Here is a 10,453-nt window from a genome sequence, read left to right as displayed (position 1 = left end):
CGCTCACTAGCGATCTCTAAATCTTAATATTTTTAAATAAAAATTTAGAGGTATTCTTTTGACATGAAGCTTTTGAGAGGCCGATTAAAAAAAAATTTGTTTTCTTGTCAGTCTAATATATATATATATATATATGAGACTTAGGATGTTATTGTTAAAGCTTTGAATTTTTTAAGTAAACTTTTTTCTTATTTTTCTTGCATATTTTTTTGAAATATTGATTGTGAGATGTTTTAAAAAAAATTCTTAAAAGCAAAACAAAATCTTTTCATGAAGAATTTTTTATGAATTATGAAAATAATAGCACCACTGACATTATCTAAATTTAAAATATATAAAGAAGTGCATAATTGGATTCTCTCTCTCTCTCTCTCTCTCTCTCTCTCTCTCTCTCTCTCTCTCTCTCTCCCCCTCTGTTTCAAATACATCTTTGTTGTATATTATTTAGATATATGAAATATTAATCTTTTTTTTCTAAATATTTTTGCCTACACATAAAGGATCAACAAACTGCGGTCAATTGTTTTTTTTATAATTTAGAATAGGCTTATTAAATTCTATTTTTCATATTTTCCTTCATTGTAAGAATAGTTGGCACAATACGATTTTTAACGTGTATTTTTATAAGTAATAATCTATCGATGGCAAATTTGATATACAAGACGTCTAACGTTAGACAGAAATATCGCTCGCTTATGAAAACTCAATTAGGTCGGAAAGTCCTATAACACCATTTTGCAATTTTCGTAATAATTAACGAGAATTAATTACTAAATTAATTATACTGACACAAGCTATGTTTCCTTTCGATTCATATTTTGTGTAACAATTTCCAGGTCATCTTATCTTACAATCCATTTATTCTTTGATAAATAAATTTTGAGATTCCGTCTTAACCATGAACCATTGCACTTTTGTTGAACGTTCTGAATTTCCAAGCAGCATGAATTGGACACGGCATTGTTGAACATCTGTAGAACTTTATTTGAAAACAAAATTGTTAAAATAATTTTTTATTTATACGAGATGTCATTTACACACTTCTTGTAAATTTTTTCACTTACTAACAATAAATGTGAACCATTTAAGATTTAAGAATTAAATCATACATTACATTTAAGATTTTAATTTCATAATTTGAGTTTTTCAATAGATAAATTTTAATTTTACGCACATACATCTAGCTCATTGCGCTGTTACTAATTCTTATTTTTAATTCTCTAAGCCTTTAGATACTTTAGTTAATTTTAATTCGTTGAATAAACACGTATAGTATTCGCTCAGCTTCTTAATCTGCCAACGTAGATTGCTAAGCGCATGGGGAATTATTTATTATAAACTGCAATGGCAACACAAAACGGCCAGAAAGGGAAAAATCTTCCCGCATTAGGCGGTCGTATCTCGCCGTGTTTGTATTTAGAGGTAGATGAATATGCGTTCATTCAACAATCTTTAATAATTAATTAATTTCTCGTTAACTACTGTTAAAATTGGAAAATATTTTTGACTGAGTCAGACTTTTTCAGTCCGTTTTTTCTTTGTTCATAAGCAGTATTCTACCTAATGTCAGATATCCTATATAGAGTATCTATGAAGTATCTTCTTCATTTTTTTTCATTAACCATTTATTTAAAAAAAGGATCATTTTTTAATTCATTTTTCAATAAAAAGATTTAATATTATAACATAAAGCATCATCGTGTTGCATCTATATTTAAATAACGTTCTCTACATAAATGTAGGAAAATATTTACGTAAAAATGAAAATAAGGATAACAATCTCAATGATTTTAAACTTGATATATGTTATCAAAGTCATGAACCTGAAAACAATATTCAAGAGTTATAAAAAAATCTTGATGTTAACTACAAAAATATTTAATGGAAAGTAGGCATTTCCATTAAAAATTTTAGATTTTTTTATTTTCACAGATCCTTCACATTTGCGCTCAAAATTAAAAATTTTGATGCATTTATTAAAATCAACAATTACAATTCTTGAGATATTTTTTCCTCAAATATCTTGTTTTCGAGATATTTCATCGGTCCTACCATATATAATATTTTTTCACATATAGAGTGTAAAGGAATGAATTTTTGAAAATAATAATTTTTTTTTAATGTTATTGACGTGATTAAATAGAAGTATTTTTATTATAAAATACTTAAATATAAAACATTTTTTGATACTTCGAATAGATTTTTGAGATATAAATAACGAAAAATTGTTCTGCATCTTTTTTATCCCTTACAATTATTTTTGAACACCATAACTAATAATTTCTAACTTTATTTCTAACTTTATTTATTTCCTAAATATTATGTACCTATATAAAGTTTCATTAAAATCGAGATTTGGCACTCTGCGAGATTATAACTGACTTATTGGTAATCGAACATCGAGAAGAATAAATGCTAGACATTTATTGAAAGATAGATTCAATGAGTAATGCCCTATTCTATATAGCACTAAATATATATTTTATCTGTACTCTTGTATTACAGTAGACTCTCTCTAAATTTGATCGCTCCTTATGGGGCGATAAGAGTGGAATGCCAAAATTATTAGAGTATTCGCTCTACAATACGAATCTACTAATCATCACGTACTTGCGCGAATGCAGTTAAGCCTAGTTACACACATTTTCTAACAGTGATAATAAGGTTTTTGACTAATCGCGTTATTCGATTCGGTCGACCGTAAGAATCGAGCAACGCGATTGGTCGAAAACCTTACTGTTACTGTACGGAAAGTGTGATTAGCTTTACGTACACTAATCTGTCAAAGTGCACTATAGTGTACATAACCTTAGCAGGACAAGTCATATGTACATATGTATCACATATTATGTATCACAAAAGAATACATTACACAAATAGTTATACATAACCTTATGGAATTACATAGCATACACTGTGAAAACTTAGTACTTAAGTGCAGATGTGCGCGCAATATATGTCCAGCTCATGATATCATGACATTCAGGGTATAGAAGAGGCACACTTTAGTGTTTGTAAAAGTACGGAGGAATGCAAAGATTACAGAAGTCAAATTTAGAGAGATTCTATTGTAGTGCTGTCCTTTTCTCAATTAATAAGAAATCTTTGTTTTGGAACAAAGACATTACGTAGTTATCAATCAAAAGAGCTACAGTCATTGAATAAAACAGTACTTTTGCTTCAATAAAGTACTTTTTGAATAAAATATTATATCCTGAACTTACATTAGAAAATTTGAAATAACTTTCAAACAACCTAATACAAAAATACTTACACAATACAGTATTAAGATAAAACAAAATGCCTCTCCTGTATGTTTCATAGAAAAAGAGTTATTTTTAAATTGCTATATCTCGAAAACGACAAATCTTACCAAAATGAAACAAAATGCATTTTAAAAGTAAAAATTGATATTTTTTACGTAGCTTTAATGAAATTTAGAAAAAAATTACTGTTCGATATTACACACACACACACACACACACACACACACACACACACACACACACACACACACACACACACACACACACACACACACACGCACGCACACACGCACGCAACACGCACGCACGCAGTGTCTCACACTATCACATTTCTTCTTAAGGGCATATTTTTGAGATAATTTTGAGATAAAAATCTTGATATGAAAATATCGAGATTACAATACTTTTTTGAATTATAACTCTAAATACTTAGAGTAATAAGTCAAAAACCATTTTATTTTTATAACTTCTATTATTATTCCTGAATTCTTTTGAACATTTTAAAACGAAAATTCTAATACAAAAATATCGAAGCTATAATATCATAATTGTCGAATTATATATTATCTTCAACCAATTATAATACAAAAACTATTGTAACTTCTACATTTTTGTATTAAGAGAGAGATTTTCATCTCAAAATTATCTCAAAAATAAAAAGGAAAGGGCGATAGTGTGAGATATCCTGTGTATATATATATATATATATATACCATATATATCTCCTGTGTGTATATATATATATATATTGTATATTATGTCATAATAACTCTCAAAAATCATCATTTTTGGCATCTTTAGTTATATTTTTCCCAAAAAATTGTGACGTAATAATAGCTAAATTTGGCCAACAGAGTCCTATTCTACAAACAAAAATACATCAAAAATGACTATTCATACCGGTACTGCAAAAAAAATGTCATATTTTGTCAGACAGTGTTATTAAAGGGGCGCCATTAAAAGAAAATAACACAAAAGAAAAAAATTATAAAAGCTACTTAAAATAAAGAATACTATTAAATACGTACCTTAGAATCAAAATTGGTAAAGTCGGCGAATCCGGAAGATGTAAAACTATTATTGTTATCGATTGTTTGTTGAGCGCTAAATGGATCTGAATTTGCATTCACAAATGGATCTGGAGTTGGTGAAGGCGTTGGAGGTGCAGGTGCTGCTCTCAATGGCCCAGTAGGACCTTGACTCGGTCGAGGTGGAGCTGGACGTGGCGGTGGTTGCTTTGCTTTCTTTGGCGGAAGAGCGGGACTAGGGCTCTCGGGACGAGGAGGAGCATGAAGATTGGCAAATGGATCTTCTCCAAACGGATCTTTTGCGTTCTTAACAGAAAACCATCAGTCTTGTCGGCATTTTATTTAATGTTTCAATAAAGCATAAAATATATTAAGCATAATAAAATATCCATATTCTTAAAACTAATAATTATTACTTTTCTACGCTATTTCTCAACTTCATTACTACAATATTAGCCTTTGTCATTGATTAAAAATTAAAAATATGAACTGAAAAGTGTTGAGAATAAGATTTTGCTTCATTCAAATGTGTTAATATGGAGATTTGAAATGTTTAAATAAAATTTTACATACCAATGTAGTTGTAGATGTTTTATTCTCAGCTCGCTTTCCATTACCAAATGGATCAAAAGGATCTTGCTTTACCATCATATTGGTATTATCGAACGCAGTAAAAGGATCTGCTGTAAAATTCTATGGGATGGTTTTTTTATTATCTAGTGCTTACTATGCTTACAGAATAAAATATGAATAAATATCATCCATAAGTTACATTGTTATAGTCAAATATTAAAGTTCAACATTTTCTAGGTGCATTATGCATGATACGCATGATGCATCATTTATTCTTGTTATTCAACAAATATCAAACAAAGATAAGTGATGCATTATACGCATCATGTAAGAACCAGAATGCAGTTCTACTGCCAGCTTCACTTTCCTCTATCGTTTTTGTTCTTACATTATACTTCTATTATTTCACGTTTGTATGACGTAACCATATTTTCTATTCTATTTGTCCGTCTACGTATTGTTACATGGATACATTTGCAAAATAACAACAGAATATCACAAGAGAAAATGTAAAAGGCATGAGAGCAAAGAGTGAAAGATACGTGGACATAATCGTAGAAAAAACTTACATTAGATTGCTGCGCAGAAAACGCGCTTCCAAACGGATCGGATATCGGTGCGTTAAATGTTTCTTTGGCTTTATTCAATGCAAAAGGATCTTGATCCCCAAATCCGTTTAAAGTGCTAGTTATATCTGTTTTCATTTCATTCGTTTCACCTTCACTTTTAGTTGTTTCATATCTAGAGATATAAAATTAAATCAATTCAATTTAACAATCAAGTCAAATTCAATTTAACAATTACTTACGTAAAATTATGGTAAAATGGTAATTTATTAGTAATTTTGATAAAATTTATTTTTTTTTTTTAGTTTTATGCACAAATAAGTTTTTTTATTTATGTTTTTCACATTAATGTAAATAATATAAATAATATAATAATGTAAATAATATAAAACAATATTCTTCTAATATTCTCATCGAGAATATAAATCGCTGATAAAATAATAATAGAATTGTTCACTAAATCTAAACGTAAAATCTAATCGATGCTGATTCCCTAGAGATTTAATAGTGATCAAAAAATAGAAAGCGATGCAGATTATAAAAATCCCAGTATTTTTTACATAATATCTTGTTTTATATTTTGAAATTTAGCTCTCTCTCTCTCTCTCTTTTATTGAATTAGTTAATTATTCTATATTTCTATTTAGATATTCCGGCAGTAGTACAATTACAGAAATATTGTTTTATTTTTTATGTGTAATTATCTTTGTTTTTACTTTAAAAAACTTTAACAGTCGCTAAAATAGTAAGCAAATAAAAAGTTTTATAAGTTTAATTGTAAAGTAAAAAATATAATATAAAAATATAAATAAAAAGATTAAAATATGTGTAAAATAAGATTACTGTACTGTTACATTTTTTCAGAATTCTAACAAAAAAATTTATTTGAAGTTTCTTTAGTTTAGACTATGTACCAAGTCTTTTAATTGTCATGTATAATAGTTGTCAATATATAATAATTAAAAGGAATAATATTACATATTGATATACAATATTATATATTATATTGTATACCAATATGTAATATCAAAATGAAAATATGAGTCAAATGAAGTATTTTAAATTTAACTAAAGGTTAAATGCTTTTACATCAAATTATTTTATTTTTATTTATTCTAAATTACCATTTTAGTTAAAAATTACTGATTAATTTATCATAATTTACCAAATAAATTATCGTAAAATTTGGTCCTTTTAATCTCTAGTTATATCTATTTTTTTTTACATATATATAAAAATATCATTATAATTCTGATTGAGAAAGATTTGTTTTAAATAAAATATAATACGCACTCTATATCTTCAATCTCGGGTATGAACTGTAGACTAGTATCAGGTACAAGATTGACGTCTCCTGCAGCGAGTGCAGAATCATAAAGTGCAATTGTATCACTCATCTGACGCTGCTGTTCTTGTAAATGAGTAATTTTAGCCTTCGCTTGACAGATTTCTAACTGAGTATTTTGTAATTTCTTCGTCAACTCATTTAGCTGGTCCCTATTTTTATTCTGTTGCTGCTCTAATTGCTGCTCCTCTTGTCGCAGTCCTTCGAGTTCTTGTCTCTTGAAGTTCAACTCTTCTTCTTGACTCCGCAGCACTGATTCTTGTTCTTCAGCTTGTTGGCGAAGTTTATCGACCTTAAAAAAATATAATATATAGATTTATAAAGAATTCAATTTACTTGTTGTAGACTTCAAGTAAAAATAAAACTTGCATATCAGCAGCTAATATGTTTGTATCTTCTATTATATTTATAATTGATTAAAACGTGAGAAAATGTGGGATTTAATTAGAGATGTGCAAATAATTTTATTGATATATCACAAGTATTGCCATTTATCAGGCCGATTTATCTGTAAAAAATTAACACTATTTTTGGAATTAACTTATTTTGAAAATTGTGCTGAATTGTGCTAGATTTGTGCTAGGCATTAATGACTATTATAATATTACAGTCAATATATTACAGTCAAAGAATATTACAGTCAAAATATGAAAAATACGTTAAAAAATTAAAAAAAAACGATTTTTTAGGCTCCACTTTGCATTTATTTCAATTTTTATAATTGTGCCAAGGTTGTGCTAATACTGTGCCAAAGTGGTACCTTTATATAATGACAATAGAAGTTATGATAAAAAAATAATTTTTGGCAATTCGGAATAAAAATGACACTAACATATCAGTTATTCAAATATCATAAAATTGTATATCTGAGTTGTATTAGCTTAGCACAAATCAACACAACCTTCAAAATCTTCGGCACAACGATATTAAGAGCATTTTAAGTGAATTGACGTCAATTTTTAATAATAATAAAAATGTTTGTGTTATTCACTTATCGATCCATGTCCTCACCTATTATAATTCATATTATTCCCTTCTCATCAGATAATTACAATCCGAACTATGGATAAAGAATCCGAGCGCTAAAGGCCGCGCGTATAAGCAAAGTTCTCTTAATATTATAACTTAAAAATATGTAGGTTCTGAGAATAAATCAGCTAAAGAAGAATACAAAAGCCAATTAAAAAACATTTTTCTTTACGTAAATTCAGTTGAAATTTGTTACTCGGGGGTTTTGGGGTCATTGATGTCGAATCCCAAGATGGTGGACAAAAAATTAAAAAATTTCGACTTCAGATTCGTAATGAGCGACTTAAAAAAATCTACTTGACCCTATTTTACAGCCCTAGAACTAATTTTTTAATTTTTTTGTCCGCCATTTTGAATTTCGAAAATCTGAGGTCAAATTCGTAATCAGCGACCTCGAAAATCTCTTGGACTTCATTTTCAGCTAATTAGCTATTGTTAATTAGTCACAATCATATTTATTGTCAAAAATTTTTCCAGTTTATTTATTTAAAATACATTTTGTTAATAATAAGAACAAACGAGACTAGATTAAAATGGATTGAATTTTTTTTCTATCCGAATGCGTATTTTAAATAGCGAATACTTTTTTGGATTCAATTGGATTCAATTGGATGCAATTGGATTGAAAAACTGCATTTCCTATTCAAAATTTTAAATTGAACAATATTCACAATGCACAGAAAAAGCTAATATTATTTTTAGATTGAAAGGCATAGAGATATGCTCCATGCAATTCCTATAAAAATGCATTCAGGATTGAAAAGCATTCATTTTAACATTCGTGAATCAATATTTCTGAAAATCTAAATCCATTTCAATTCATTTCAATCCATTTTTGTTTGCTGTGTCGTAAAGAGTTAAGAGCCTACGCAATTGTTGGTGCGCACATACGGATTAATTTGTAAGTAATTGGGTAAATAAATAACTTTGCGCACCAACAACCGTTTTTAATTGACTTTTTTATTACCCTTAATACTGTTGTGCCGAAGATTTTGAAGGCTGTGCTGACTTGTGCTAGGCTAGCACAACTCAGATATACAATTTTATGGTATTTGAGTAATTGATATATATGTAAGTTATTTTTATTCCGAATTGTCAAAAATTATTTTTTTATGTAACTTCTATTGTTGTCATTATTTAAAGGTCTCACTTTGGCACAATATTAGCACAACTTATCACAATCATAAAAATTGAAAAAATTGCAAAATAGGGGGATCTAAAAATTCGCTTTTTTTTATTTTCTAACGTATATTTTGTTTTTAATATTCGGGCACAATGTAGCACAAATCTATAATACAATTCAGCACACAATTCTCAAAATAAGTTAATTCCAAAAATGGCGGGCAACCTCTTACAGGCTTGATTTTCTTTTCTTGAATCGCAGTGCGATATGTAACCATAGTAAGATCTATGTAGAGACCTATGTAAATAATTGATTGTTTAATTGCGAAATCATGCGATTTAAAATCGCGCCGGCAATTAATATTCTACACTTGTTCTTTAATTCTTTTAAACTATGTAAACAATTGACGCCTAATTAGAAAAACGATATATTTTTCTACTTCGTGAAGGATTTTTTCTTTGAAACAAATTTCGAATTTTAGAGATTTTTCACTATTACACTGAAAAACAAATATTTTCGTTCTAAATTCGTTCTAATTTCGTTCTAATTTCTATTGCGTTCTAAAATTAATATTATTTATTATTCAGCCACTGTACTAAAAAATAAATTTATCAAAGATTTTTGGTGTGACAAAAATGGGCAGTTAAACAAATGTATGGACGGGAGCAGTGTATAAAGCACAGAGTGCATAACGCATAATGCATAAAAAAATGGACAATCAAAATCCTTCGTTCCTTCCTTTCCAAGAAATAAAAAACTCTTATTAATTAATTTTTTTATGTTTTACACACTATGCGTTGTGCAAAGGTCTATGTTTCGACCTTGTAATATACTATAAAAACCGCGATGCAATAAATCATATTTATCGATTTATCACTGCGATTTTTAAAGAAGTCGCAATATACAATTTTGAAAACGCACATCCCTAGATTTGATTTTATTATTTTAATATTATATTTAATTGTGCAATGTTATAATTATTTTGTATTATTGAAAAGTCTTTTAAATCTAAATAATTCATTTCTTGAATAGTTCAAGTAATAGTTTCAAGTAATAGATCCAAGCTACTTGTAACAAGTAATATATATTTACATTTAATAAATGTTTACTTGCAGTAAAGAAAAGTCTAGTCATAGTGGAACTATTCAAGAAAAAAAATTACTCAGATTCAGAAAATGTTTTTTTCAGTATATATCACAAAAAAGAATGTAACAAACTATGCATGCTAGCAAAGCATCAATGTGTTATCGCACACGTTTTGAACAACTATAGAATTTGAATTGCATATATATAATAGATATTGTGTAAGTTTTGTTTATGTCAATATAAAAATATGTATTTTTGAAAGATATATATTTATCTATCTCAGAGATGATATTAGCAATATTGTACACACACGTACGCACTATACGCAAACGTGTATAGTGTGTTCCTATTTTAAACAGTCTAGCCGAATATCTCGAAAACTAAATTCGGCATTCAAAAATGTTTCAGATAAAAATTGTATCGTTTGGAGAAAGAAA

General features: G+C 28.1%; 1 protein-coding gene across 1 annotated transcript in view; it reads right to left on the bottom strand.

Annotated features, from left to right (window-relative positions):
- The window catches only part of LOC108688328 (epidermal growth factor receptor substrate 15-like 1), a 19,874-nt gene that overhangs the window by 7,787 nt on the left and 1,634 nt on the right, over positions 1 to 10,453 (bottom strand). Inside the window, exons 2-5 of the mRNA XM_018194542.1 lie at positions 6,727 to 7,070; positions 5,437 to 5,608; positions 4,868 to 4,987; positions 4,295 to 4,600 (exon numbers count right to left, since the gene is read on the bottom strand). Coding sequence (XP_018050031.1) covers positions 4,295 to 4,600; positions 4,868 to 4,987; positions 5,437 to 5,608; positions 6,727 to 7,070 — 942 coding nt within the window. The remainder of the gene's footprint in view (positions 1 to 4,294; positions 4,601 to 4,867; positions 4,988 to 5,436; positions 5,609 to 6,726; positions 7,071 to 10,453) is intronic.

This window comes from Atta colombica, unplaced genomic scaffold (assembly GCF_001594045.1).
Source record: "Atta colombica isolate Treedump-2 unplaced genomic scaffold, Acol1.0 scaffold104, whole genome shotgun sequence".
Taxonomy (NCBI): Eukaryota; Metazoa; Arthropoda; class Insecta; order Hymenoptera; family Formicidae; genus Atta; species Atta colombica.
The sequence above is the reverse complement of the archived record's forward strand: the minus strand, read 5'-3'. Positions and strand labels throughout refer to the sequence as shown.